The sequence below is a fragment of the Rhinolophus sinicus genome, chromosome 4 (assembly GCF_057876585.1).
Source record: "Rhinolophus sinicus isolate RSI-liver-muscle chromosome 4, RSI-T2T, whole genome shotgun sequence".
NCBI lineage: Eukaryota > Metazoa > Chordata > Mammalia > Chiroptera > Rhinolophidae > Rhinolophus > Rhinolophus sinicus.
Window position 1 is genome coordinate 6,017,497 of NC_142504.1, and position 14,707 is coordinate 6,032,203.

At 36.2% G+C, this 14,707-nt stretch overlaps 1 protein-coding gene across 2 annotated transcripts in view; it reads left to right on the forward strand.

Moving 5' to 3' along the window:
- Positions 1 to 14,707, forward strand: part of IMMP2L (inner mitochondrial membrane peptidase subunit 2) — a 691,614-nt gene that overhangs the window by 527,401 nt on the left and 149,506 nt on the right. For both annotated transcript variants that reach the window (XM_088797654.1, XM_088797655.1), the window contains one exon: positions 12,915 to 13,017. In XM_088797654.1, coding sequence (XP_088653780.1) covers positions 12,915 to 13,017 — 103 coding nt within the window. The remainder of the gene's footprint in view (positions 1 to 12,914; positions 13,018 to 14,707) is intronic.

The window sequence follows — 14,707 nt, forward strand, 5'->3', positions numbered from 1 at the left end:
ATAAACTATAAAAATATCTTTTTCTTAAAGGGGTATCGAAGAGTAAAGTATACAGGCTTTTGTGAATCCAGGCTGAACTCCTTCCCTATTTTCCTTATTTGATAAAGCCTAAATTATTGGCATTTAGCACACTCCATGGTCCATCATAGGTCACGGTAGACAGTAGGTCATCATCATCATTATATCTCAGATCTAGAATTCGTTCCATTCTGCTTTGCGTGGTAGTTTCTGAGTCCTTCCTTTGTCTCCTGTGCTGTATTATATCAGCTGTATTGAGTTCAGAGTCATTGACATACTTAACTTTTTAATGCTCCTGACCCCTCCAAAATGTTCACTTTAGATGTTCGTTTTAATAAATGTGAATTGAGTTGAACTGCTAGAAATGTATCTCAGTAATCATGTTACAGGTCACCATCAGCTGCCATGTAGCCACACACTGTGTGTATCAACAACGCAGATTCCCCGTGTGGTCTTACAGCTTTGAGGCAAAGCCGTCTGTAGAGTCCATGAAACGAATCCATTCAGATAGTGCCGATACCAAGTGTCTAACTATACTTTTTATATTTTGAGTTATTTTAGTTTATCATAAGAAATTATTTCTACTGACTATAAGCCATCAATTTTCTTTTAACGATTCCTCTTATTATTTATGTTATGAAGTGAATTTACTACATAAAAACTAAGACAACACAGTCTTCACTTACCAAGATGGCAACTGATAGGCTTCTTAAACAGTTATCTTATACTCAATACCTGTATTCACGTTCAATTCCAATTTTTCCAACAATTTAATTTGTAAATGAAGCTTCCATCCATGTGGGTAAAATGCTCACAAGGGAGATTATAAAAAGAAGCCCTGAAATTTGGTTTTCATCATTTTGGTTTTTAAAGGTCAATTAATACAGACTAAGTCCATCACTGTTTACAAACTATTTAACCCCTCCCGGCCTCACATTTCTTAATCTGTAAAAGGACTGAGTTGCCTGAAGATATCTAAAATCCTTGTAAATTTAAGATGTGGTATAATGTGATTATCAAAATGAGAGAAACAGCAACCTCCTACGATTGAGAGTATTCTAAAGAGGACTTGTACGAGAATTCAGACTCATTCATCCATTGAGTCAGTATTTATGGAGCACCTATCAAAAATACGGACAGACAGCCACCGTTTTAGGAATTAGGAAGACACTGTTGAACTAAATAGTTGACGTCTCTGCTTTGTGGAATTTACAGTCAAGTAGGGGAGACAGACAAAAATAAAGTAAACAGGGAGATAGATCAGAAAGTCAGGGAGCAGATAAGTGTTATGAAGAAAAGTGTGCTAAGGGCCAGAGGGCGACCGGAGGAGCTGATTTAAATAGAGAGAAGATGTTTACACAGGAACATGGAACACAAATTAGGTTAGAAAATGAGCCTGGAAAAAGAGCATTCCATGCAGAGACGAGCGAGGGCGGAAAAGGGCTGGCGTGAAGAGGCAGGGACGTGACCTAGAGGAAGCTGGTAGGACGGACTCAGTAGGAAGAGATGAGGCTGGATGTGTAGGGAGGGCCAGGTCCTGTAGGGCAGTGATTCCCGGGGGAGGTGACTTTGCCCCCCCGGAGACACTTGGCAATTCCTGGCAACATTTTTGGTTGTCACACTGTGAAGGGGATGTTACTGAGATCTAGCGGGTGGGAGCCTGCGGTGCTACCAAACATCCCAAAGTGCATAGGACAGCCCCTGATGACTAAGAATGATCTGGCTCCTAATTTCCATAGCGCCACAGCTGGGAAACCCAGTTGTAAGGGCTTGTAGGTCACACTGAGAAACTTGGACTTGATGCTAAATGTGATGGGAAGCTGCTGGGAATTGTTCAACAGCACAGGAGTATGACGTGATTGGACTTGGGTGGGGAATGACTAAAGGTAGAGAAGAGGAGATACATTTAAGCCCGGGAGGAGGTGGCGGCAGGAGTTCAGGAAGGAGACACTGGTGGTTTGGACCACGGTTGGAGCGGAGGAGGGAGGAAGTAGTTGTTGGACTTGGGCATAAATAAAAGTGAATCCTGATTTTTTTTTTTTCCTTTTAGTTATGGTTTTTCTACCTGGTTTCAAAGTTGCACAAGGTGATTTATATCATTTAAATTTTACTTTAAGAGGACAGCAATCAGCCTACATGGCAGAATATCAAGGGGATATGTCTGTAGAGGGTTGACTCTTCAATTTATGTCTTCACAAGAATTTCTTTTGAGAAATTACTGGTTTTTTTATTTTTTATTTTTATTTTTTTTAAAGATTTGCTTTATCTACTTGAGTCTAATTTCTTACAGGTCAGACATTCACCATACAAACTCAGTGGATATGGAAGTCAATTTTATGCTGTTTAATGTTATTCTGGTGACATCAGAGGCTTAATAAAACCTCATTAAAAGTGATTTCCTTTTCCTCCTACCTGAACTGAATATCTGAATGTTCTCTCCCATCACGGAACAGTCAGCCTTACACTCAAGACCACATTTTTTGGAACCTGAGAGAATTGCTCTCTACTTACTTGAGACTTAGGCCATGGATAGCAAATATTCAAAGACAAGCATGAAACAAAATATTCTAGGAAGGTTTAAGTACACTTACGTTTACAGTAAAGCCCCATGGCACATAAGCAGCCTGATCCAGAATTTCCCTCATGCTTCGTAGCCCAGACAATTCTTAGGTCCGGGTCCTGCCACCAAGTAAGAGTCCTGTCTAGAGGGAAGGATAAGCATCTCTTCTGACTTTCAAGCAACCACCTGTTTATGTATGAATGCTGCTGGCCTAGACATTAAAATCTGGGTTTATAATACAGGTTCATAAAGGCTGAAGCAATTTGGACTTAAATTAGTAAGCTCCCTTGGTACTTGATAAAACCCATTTGATGCATATTTATCTTTTCTAAAGAATGACCTGCAGTTGTCAAATGTGTGATCTAGTTTGGTGACTCTTTGAAGAAGTCATTATATTCTCTCTCTAATGCTGTGTGTGTGAATGAAACTGTTAAAGTATACTAAGGAATATTTGGTTGGAAAAGTGATTGATGATTAAACCACCCCTTGCTAACTTTGATTAGGTCGTGTAGCTCTTTTGCAATATTCGGCGTTTAAAAAAAAGGGTCTCAGTGCAACTGCAACCAAATTCCAATTGGTTCTTGCGATGTAGTTGTATATAGAAATGTGATTGGTAGGTAATTAAAACTTTATAAAAAAGCAATTAAAAGTACTACATGAAAAAGTTATGTTCAAAAGATACTGCATTATGTTACACTTTGAAGATCACATAGTTTCATAACCATTTCCGGTGATCATGAGTAGAGTTACCAGAGAAACAAAGTCTTGAAACATGAAGTTACAGGCCCCCATAAAGAACAAAGCAAACAAAAGCAGATCAGTCATTCCATAGGCAATGAGGAACGGTCTGTCTTTGTATCCTGGAAGACCTAAAAAGTGGCTTGAAAATATTAAGTCCTCAACTCCGAAATAGGAATACAAAGGCAGAGGGTTTCCAGAGCTTTCCACCCATTAGAGGATCATAAGTTTCATTGTAATGACCATGTAGAATGGTGGCTAAGTTCTTTCATTATAACGAACCCAGGACAAAGCACTGATTTTGCAGCTAGAGAGTGTTTTGTGAATTATGTCAGAAAGGACCAGACCAGCCTCTGAGCATCAGTAGTTGCCTCACTCTTTCTGTCTTAGTTTTAATCACAGATGGGGAGCAGTCCCTCCTGAAGTTGAGAACCTTTTTCTTTCCTTTTCTTTTTTTTTGTTTTGTTATTTGGGTTTGTGTTTTTGTTGTTGTTAAGTTTTGTGTTGTTTTCGTTTTATGTTATTTCTTAGCTTTTGCCTTTGTGGTGGCCAATAAACAAGCACAAAATATGCCCCGTTGGCATAGAATTATTTTGTCTTAAAGCGACTGGAAAAGCAGCAAATGCTGTTTCTTTTGTTTTTCTTAAAAGCAGATGAAATTCTCATGTGAAAAGCATCCTCTCTGTATTAGAAGCAAAGTAACATTCTTATCATCCAGGACAAGTTGAGACAGATACTATTCTATACAAACAGAACTTCTAAAATCATTGTCTTCCTCCAGCCTTCCCACATAACACAGTTATTTTCCCATATTTGCTTCTCTTTGTTCAACCTACTGTAAAAACATGCAGCTTGGGCCATTTCCTTGGGTCTTCATTTTTTATGAAGTCTCTCATGTCACGTAAAATTCATGTAAGTTTATATACAGTAAGTCCTCATTTAATGTCTTTGATTCTTAAACAAAACAATGTATTACAAAGCCAATTTCACCATAGGCTAATTGATATAAATGAGGATTAAGTTCCTACAGCAGCTCATCAATGTTATAATGAAACAACGTGAATGAAACATTAATCGAGGACCTGCTGTACTTTTCTCTGGTTTAAATGTTTTATGTCCATTTAATTCTCAGGCCCAGATGAAAAACCTTTAGCGGGTAAAGTTAAAGTTTGCCTCCTTTGTTCCTTTCTTATCTGTGGAATGAATACCAAACTTTTTAGACATCTAATTATGAAGGTATTTCAGTATCATGACTTAAGCAGAAGTGATTGTTAATAGGCATCCTGCTAGAACTAACATTTTTATAAAAATAATTTTTATTGGGGAATATTGGGGAACAGTGTGTTTCTCCAGGGCCCATCAGCTCCAGGTCATTGTCCTTCAGTTTAGTTGTGGAGGGTGCAGCTCAGCTCCAAGTCCAGTCGCCGTTTTTCAATCTTAGTTGCATGGGGTGCAGCCCACCATCCCATGTGGGAATCGAACCAGCAACCTTGTTGTTGGGAGCTCGCGCTCTAACCAACTGAGCCATCCGGCTGCCCCTCTGGAAGCTCAGCGGCAGCTCGTTGTCTTCAATCTAGTTGTGGAGGGCACAGCTCACTGACCCATGTGGGAATCAAACCGTTAATCCTGTTGTTCAGAGCTTGCGCTCTAACCAACTGAGCCATCAGGCCACCCTGGAACTAACATTTGACAGATCCTTTGCTTAATACAGTTCCCCGGACCACCAAATTTAGGCCAAGGGAAAGGTACATAATTTTGCAATTCATAAAAAAAAAATCAGTATTTTAAATAACAAAGGAATCTGGAAGTTACAGGTGCAAACTAGGATTGAGGAAAGCCCTTTAAAACAAGACTAAAAACTGAAAGTAAGAGGACAAAAATCAATAATAATGATATTAAAATGAAATCATTTAAATATGTTTAATTTTCCTGCACAATTATAATGACTGGATATCTTCATTAGAAAGTGACTTATAAAATATTTGCCTGAATTTATGCTTGTATATCACAAGGAAATAATGCACTAAGGAAAAAGACATCTTTCCTTCTATAAGTGAATGCCATTTGAATTCCATACTATCTTCTTTACCTGTCAGCTTTTATCTCTTGTTCATATCTTGATTCAACTCTTCATAATGACTTTCCTGGCTCTTCCAGCCTAAAATAATACCTTTGGAGACCTACGCAGTTAGCAAAATTTGACACTTATTCATTTATTTATTCCTGCATTCATCTATTGTTTTCTTGTAGATGCTTTCAACTCGTTAAATTTTGTCTACGGTGGTTTATGGTTGGTTAGACTGTCATATATATTTTATGGACCACTTTTGTCACTTATGTTTTGAATCATGGTGTAAGTTATAATCTTGGTGGAAGGGACAGCGTCTTATTCTTTTCTGTACCCTCACCCACACCGTTTATACTGTTTCACATAGCCGTCCGTCAGTAAGTGTTTATACCAAGAAAGTCAAAGCAGAGTTCCTACTGTCACAGAGTTCATAAGCTTCTCCTCATAAACTAACCATCACACACAAGATAACGCAGCATAAACTGCCACCCACTGCTGCGTTGATGTGCATAGCTTAAGTATGTGTTATATACACGGCCTGATCTAGCACGGTTGGCGTCTACTGTTTGGTAAATGTTGACATCTTTCTTTCTCAAATTCTCACTACAATTGAAGTAATTTTCATGGGCAGCCATAGATATTTTTACGATGTATGTTTAACAGGAGAAAACATTCTCTACATTAAGGAAATTGTTACATTTACGCTCCTATAATCCAAATTTAGAAAAAGAAAATACATCAGGCATATTCATCACTGAAACCATTCTCAGCTGAGAACATTCATATTAAATTTATAAAATTAATTCTGCAACTTTATTATGAAGCTGTATGAATGTAACTTTTAATTTAAATGAACTAAACAGATTTGCTCTGATCACCTAGCAACAGTCTACAATCTATTTAGAAAATGACATTTCATTTTTTTTCAAGTGAAAAGTTGTTATGACCTATTCTTTGGATTCTCAATTTCTTTGAAGAATAAAACTGTGAAGAAAATGAAAAAATATACTAAAAATTTGGAAAGGATATTTGCAAAAACCTACATAAGATAAGAGTTGTATCCAGATTATATAAAGAGGTCCTGCAACTCAATAATAATAAGAAAAGCCAACTCATTGAATTTTTAAAAACTTTGATAGTTCTCCAAAGAAGAATGCACATGACAAACAAGTACTCAAAAACATCAGTCATTAGGGAAATGCACATTAAAACCATTATCTGCCCCTACAATGGCAAAAATGTAAAAGAATGATAGTTATAAAGTGTTGCTGAGACGTGGAACAACTAAAATTCATCCATTGCTGGTACAGCTGCTTTGGGAAACAGTTTGACAGTTTATTATAAGGTTAAACACTCATTGACATGACCCAGCCATTTCACTTACAGATGCTGAAGAGACGTGGAAACGTGTCCACACAAGTACTTTTATACTCAAATGTTCATAGCTACTAATATTATTGACAATAACCCTGAACTGGAAACAACCTAACAGTCTATGAATTATTGCTTGAGAAACGAATTTTGCTGTATCAGTATAACTAAACTATCAAGAAAAACATGGTTACAAATGAATAACACATGCAACAACATGGCTTGATCTCAGGCATTAGACTAAGTTAAAGAAGCCAGAAATTAAAAAAAAAAAAATACATGCTGAATGATTCCATCTATATGATAGAGTGACAGAGAGCAAATCAAACATAGTTACCTGGAGCCAGGGATGGAGAGGAAGGCAGATTTGCCTCCAGAAAGCCCCGAGGAAGCTTTTGGATCATTCATGTGTTTTGATCTAGTGATTACTTGATTGTATAGATATTTGAAACTCATTGAATAATATACTTAAAATGGCTGAATTACAGTTGATGTAAATTATACCCTAACAAGGGAACTCTGCTGTCAATTTAGTTGTTATTCTTTTAAAGATAATCTACCTGTTTTTCCTCTGACAGCTTCTGAGACATTTTTTTTGGAGGGGGTAGGGAGTGTTTAGTGTTCTGCGCTTTCATTACAGAATGTGTGAATTCATGCTCTCACCAATTCTGAAAAATTCTCTACCACTGTCTCTTCAAATATTGCCTCTTCTTTGTTTCTTTTTATTTCCTTCCTTTGGGACTCTGATTATACTTGTTACATTTTCTAGTAATGTTCTTGATGTCTCTTTAACATCTCTTATAGTTTTCGTTTCTATACCTCTCTGTGCTAAATTCTAAGTAATTTTTTTAGGTATATATTCCAGTTTAGTACTCATTTCTTTAGCTTATAAAACTCTGGCTCTTCTTGTCCACCTATTTAATCATGTATTTTAAATGTTAGAAGTACTGTTTGGTTCTTTTTAAATGTCTGTTCTTTAAAAATAGAATAGTGCTCTTTTTCATATTTTTAATTATAAAAATATTTAAATGTATACAACTTATATATTTTATGTTTGATAAATCCAGTATCTGAAGTCTTTGGGGCTCTAATTCTGTTGTCTGTTGTTTGTCCTGACTCATTAATACTGGCTGTTTCCCTGTGAGTTCTGTTCTTTGGAATTCTGAGTTCCTATTGGCTGGGACTTATGTATAGAAAACCTGAAAACTCTGAACTGACGTATAATTCCTGAAGAGTCATACATTTCCTTCTGCCAGATTCCTGGGGCCAATTATAGTTAATTCTTAACTTTCCCAGATCACACAAATAGGGCGGCCTTGAACTTTCATCTCACCTGAGAGCAGGAAGTGGATTCACAAAGGAGATTTTTTTTTTCTCTTCCAGAGGCCAACTCTAGACAGGCAAGTGTCCTTCGCATTTTCCTTTCCTGATGGTAGATTGATTTTTTTCTAGTCCATTCTATAGGTGATGATAAAAGAGATCTAGTTCCAATTTCTGATCTTCCTGAAACCTGACCCCTAGACTGCTGGTGCCTGCATGACAATGAAACACCAGAGGCTTAGAATACAGGGGCAGTGAATATCCTCAGGGCAGCCATTACTTTGGGCAATCAGAAATATCAATGGGGTGGCTTGAATAATAAAGAAGTAAAACATTCTAATGAATCATGAATTGTTAATACTAATGACCTAAGTTAGAGAGAGAGAGAGAGAGAGAGAGAGAGAGAGAGAGAGAGACTTTGAATATGAATTTGTTCCTTTTAATTGTATCAAGAATTACATCCACAGTTTTGTATTCAACTGATGACACTCAAAAGATTCAGAAACTTAAAAATAACTATTGTTTTCAAGGTCAAATCAAATTGTAGACAATCATTCTTCATTCCGTTTATAAGATCTAGGCAACTTGTCTTGGTAAAGCTAGTACTAAAAATGCCTTTTCCTAGACAGGTAGTTAGAATACCATACAGAACTCATTTTTGACTGTCAAAACTAAAAGTATTTGCAAGCCATAGATATATACAACCTTGTAGGCTGACACCTCACTTAACTCTTAAATCACCTAAAAGATTATCTTGTCTCTTTAATGTGAATTCAGGAGCACAGAAATATTTAAAATTCCTTCTCTAGAGGAATTCTATTAGAAGTATTATATTTCTTCGGCAGTCCTAAAAGAAACCAGCTCAATATTTTATCATTATACTTTTTTAAAGCTACTCTGGGTTATTTTTAAGTTATATTGAAACCAGAGAAATAGCATATGCACTGTGTATATGGCATGAATTTTACCAGGGTTCTTCCATACCTGTCTGATATCTAGGTAAACTGTCCACAAGCATTGCAGCCGTCAAATATGTAAGTGATTAGTAAGTGAAAACACAAAAAACGTAGACTGCTTTTACCTACTACTCTGCACATTTAAAGATGCACAAATAGACAGTGCTTTCACAGGTAAGTTTTAGAGTGTCCCAGAAGGGCATAAGAATAAAATAAAAAAAATAAGATTAATTGTCCCATCAAACATATTCTATAGTCACAGCATAACTGTGGGCAAAATAAATTATTGAAGCATAGCTCAGGTAATTTTAAGAGACTGATGTTGAAAGATAGTGGATGCTGAATACATTCTGAATTATGAAATGAAAGAAAAGCATGGAAATGGTGGACAATAGCAATAATAACTACCACTTACTGGGTTCTTACTATACATCAGAACTGTATTGAGAGCTTTCCTTAGAACAGTCTCAACTGTAAGAGAATCGTTGAGTGTTTAACATATGCCACTTCATCCATAGAACAACTTTCTGCCTTAGGTACTATTTGCCCCATTCTACAAATGAGGAAACTGACATTGAGAGTTTCTTCAACTTGCCGAAGGGCTTCCATAAACTGAAAGTGAAGTGTTAAGTCAGATACAAAAGCCCAAATAGGCTGATTGCAGAGATGAGGCTCTATAACAACCTCTCCATTTTATTTTATTTTTCATCTAACCACCACCCTTAATCTTTTATACTGGTTTTATTTCATAATTCTGCTTGAATGATTATTTGAAGAGACAAAATGGGTAATTGTTTCCTAAGTATTTATCCAAAATAGCTAGTTTAATAAGGTAAACACTTGTTTGGAATTATTAGGAGTATGCCTTGCCAAAAATTAAGTGGAAAAAAAAGTCTTCTTGTCATTAATACTTGATGTGGGATATTAGTTCTTTGAAGCAGTCTCATGGTATAAAAGCACTAGTAATGTCAAGAACTAATTGCCTGACATTAATTGAAGGATACTTATATTACAGAGTATGTCACGATAAGATGTATTCAACTTGTTCTTGTTCTTTAAAAAGTTGAAGCTCTTCTCCTCAGTAGTAATTAAAAATAAACAGCAGTCATTAACTTACTGTTGGCTTCTAATGGCCACAGCCTCGCTTCCTTGCATGAATGATTTACTGATCTAAAGCAAAGTAATTCAACACTGAGTTTGTCTTGAAAATTAAAAACCATTCCAGAGAATGAATAGTTTCCATTTCTATGGCATCAATTTATGTGTAGTTTTTATTTTTTACATATTCTTCTGCACATATACAACTTGCTAACTAACAAAAATAGTCTGACAGGGGCTGCAGCTCCAAGAACAGTGTTCCAAGCTCAGCTAACTGGCTTAACTTTACAGACATGGGGGTGATATTCATACATTCATTCATCAACCTTTCAACCAACATTTATTGAGGAGCTTCTTTAGGCCACGTATTTTCCCAAGGGCTTTGGGGAATAACAGAAAAAGAAAAAAAAAAAAGGTCTCTGCCTCCTAGAGTATTTATTATCATAGATTTGGAATAATAGTTCATTCTAATTCAGTCCCTTTTACTTAACAGGTTGTATCATAATTCATTTAACCAATTCTATGCTGTTGGATGTTTAGGAAGATGATTTATTTTTGTTCTCAAAGGCCTGTGTTGAAATACCCCTGATAATAAATATTTGTCCACATTTCTTTTTATTTTTTATTTTTTCTGTGGTTGTTATTTGCGATTGACCTCACTAAGTGTCAGAAAACATTTCCATTAGACAAAAACCTTAAAAATTTGTGAACCCTTAAGTTTCCCACCTAGTATCTGAGAGTGTTTGATGTGCTAAGTCAGCATTCCTGCCTCAGTGCTATTTATTGTATGACATTGAAAGATTGTTCTTTCAGGCGCTAAACTTCCCTTCCCCAAAGGTACCAGCTCACCCACTGATTTTTCTGAATTATTCTAATACCAACTACATCTTATTCAGGCTCTTGCTGGTAATGAACTTCTCAGACATGCTGAGCCCAATAACATCTTTTGAATTCTCTGTTCTCTCTCAGCCCCCTTTGTGGGTAGGTCTCAGAATCCACACTTCTGATTACATCTTTGAAACACATTTTTACCAGTAGGATACGTTAAAAGCTTGAACATTTTAGCCCATTAATAAATTTGAAAAAACAAAAAAGAAAGAAAGAAAAGAAAAAGCCCACCTGGCAAAAAAAAGAAAAAGGGTGTATCATTTTACGTTGCCACCATCATGGACGAGGGAGCCTTTCCTTAGTCCAGTTCCTCGCCAGGCTTAAGATAGAATGTTCCACTAAGTGTGAATCCTTTAAATAGTCTTCAAAATTGCTAAAACTTTTCTCATTTTCTTTCTTTTTTTTTTAATCAAAGTTCATTGGGGTGACAATTGTTAGTAAAGTTGCATAGATTTCAAACGTACAATTCTGTAATACGTCATCTATATATCACATTGTGTGTTTACCACCCAGAGTCAGTTCTCTTTCCATCACTATATATTTGACCCCCTTTACTGTCATCTACCACCTCCCTCCCCCGTTACCCTCTAGTAACCATTAAACTGTTGTCTGTGTTTGTGAGTTTTTGTTTCTTCCTTTGTTTGTCTTGTTCATTGTTTTCCTTTCAGTTTTATATACCACATATCAGTGAAATCATATGATTCTTGACTTTTTCTGTCTGACTTATTTCGCTTAGCATTATAATCTCAAGTTCCATCCATGGTGTCGCAAATGGTACTATTTCATCTTTTCTTGTAGCAGAATAGTATTCCACTGTTTAAATATATCACAACTTCTTTATCCATTCATCTATCGAAGGACACTTTGGTTTTTTCCATGTCTTGGCCACCGTAAATAAAGTTGCAATGATAAATGTTTTCAGATTTTTTTGGGTAGATACCCAGGAGAGGGATTGCTGAGTCATATGGTAATTCTATTCGTAATTTTTTGAGGAACCTCCACACTGCCTTCCATAACGGCTGCACCAGTCTGCATTCCCACCAACAGTGTATGAGGGTTCCTTTTTCTCCACAGCCTCTCCAACACTTATTACTATTTGTCTTGTTGATGATAGCCATTCTCTATAAATGTCAATTATGTCCATAAATGTATGGCTGATATTTACCAAGCAACTACTAACAGAACTAAAGGGAGAAATTGACCAAAACACAATTCTAGTAGGGGATCTAAATACATCATTGACAGCTATGGATAGATCATCCAAACAGAAAATAAAGAAAGAAATATCAGCACTTTTCTCATTTTCAAGAATAATTTATGAAATTAAATAGTGCTTAGCAAAAATTTTCAACTGACATTGATAGTTTATGTTTAACAAGAGGTCATCCAGGTTTTTTTCTCTCTTACTATCCTGAATGTTAGATTATCAAGAGATGAGGAGAAATGATGTCAGGTGGTTTGAAAAGTTTCTTTGACTAAACAATGAAGATTGCAGCTGACCAAGAGTTGAATATTGACTTAAAAGCAAATGTTAGGGGGGGAAAAAAAAGAAGGATCTGTATTTTGTTAGCACTTACTGAATTTTATTTTAAAGAAAAACATATTTAGGATATTGTGAATTAAATTAAGTAGTCAAACATGATACTTGGTGCTAATGCGTTTCATTGAAGCACAGCATTTACCTACAGAAAACAAACCAATGAAAAAATAGTGTGGATAGCTTTACAGAATCCTAACCGCATCTTGTTTAAAACCGTAGTTATGGAGTAGCCTCGTGGTTAACCCATAATAATCTTTTGTATCCTTATAACAGCATTTTTGCTCTTCCTAATTTGTGTGCTGAGCTATGTGATCTCTTTTCTGTTCTCATCCCATTGGTTACGCCATTTCTTTCCAGAACCATGGGACATAAGAACCGCTACGTGAAAGTACCCCGCGGCCATATCTGGGTTGAAGGCGATCATCACGGACACAGTTTTGACAGTAATTCTTTTGGGCCGGTAAGTCACCTTGTTGCTGATGTCATTGGATTGTAAAGGGAGGCGCACAGGTGTGTCAGATTGTTTGCTCAAGTAATCCAGCCAAGATTTACCATGAACTTTATAGTGGAACAGTTTATGTTTGAAAATTTCCTGTGAAATATCCTAGATGGAGAGCAAGGTTTGTGTGCGTGTGTCTCATAGAGAAGAACACAGGCACCTCAGTAAAGCATGGAAAGATGCTTTCAGCTGACTGGCTGATCCCAATGGAAAGGTCTGTTTTTTTCCCCACGGAAATGCTTTGTACCTTATGGTTTCAGTTAGTGTTGAACAGAGGTAATGGGTAAAAGACTTACAGCCGTCAATTTTCTACATTGTTCGTTACAAATGCAAGTATCGTGGAAATCATATTGGTAAGTAACATTTTTGCAGCATTTAATTTATAGCAGCAATGCAGACGTTCCTTATGCCATCTTTATATTACATAAAATATGTGACTAAACTGATACTTTATACAGTTTTTCATTTTTAATGCATATAGAAATTCTGTATTTATGAACCCCTGCAATATATCATTATACAAAGCAAAGAATCTTTTAGTTAATGGAAATTGGACCCCATTTCTAGTTACCTATGTCTGTTTAAGAACTTGGATCTTCACCCGTTATATTTTCCTAAAGCTAATACTTAGTATGTGTGTATAAGCTAATATTGAACATCTTCAGATATATTTGCGAAAAAAAGAAAGTATCCATATTGTTTTTTCTAAAACTGAACATTGGTGGTCTCTATGGAACATTTCCTTTACATATCATGGGGAACTCCATTGTTGTTACTACGGGGCAGCCACTTTGCGTCTCCTTTGGCTAAAAGTACAATAAGAGAGATGGGATGATGGATAAGTGGACGGAAACTAGGCAACAACTCCTGCTTCTCTTTTGTAGTTGCAATGATAATAATAGAATATCTCAGAGGTCTTTCTTGCTTTTGAATAGTAATTATAACAAACATGCAATTTAATCTTTGTAGGGTACACCAAGGATGGGATGAAGAGATTGGGAATATTGTAGACCACTATCGTCAGTAGGAGTGATTGTTACAAACAAATTTAGCAGCAACTTGAAAGTGAAAGTAAATCACCTGAAAGTAGTTCTATTTCTCTCCCATTAAGATTAAATCTATTTGAGTATCGTGTTTGGCCAAGTCCACATTAAAATATTAGTTAACTTTAGTTTGGATTTTAAGTGGTTAGGATAGAGACTCTGAATGAAGTGTTAGAAAACGTTTTGTTGTCTGTTGCGGGGTGTGTGACAAATAATTGGTTGCTCATAATAAGTACTGAAATTAGAGATTGGTTTGCTTTTTTCTTTATTAATAAATAAGAGCCAAAGTGATATTATTTCTATAATTAATATCCGTAATGAGTTGCATTCCACGTGCTTCCTTGTTTGGGAGAAGAGAGGACTGAGTTTGTTGCACAAAAGCCTCAGTGTATCAAGTCCATTGCATGGCTCCCCGGGGGTCCCTTTCCTGCTGTATATTTCACAGTAGCATTTGGAACCATTGAACTATGAGTTTACCTGTGAAAGTGTATCAGGTATGGAAACATCCTGTCACATCTCAAAAAGATGAAATGGTGGGAACCATGTGAAGGACAATCTCACTGTATTTATTACAGTAAGAAACTACAGTATGCAAAACATTGACAAAT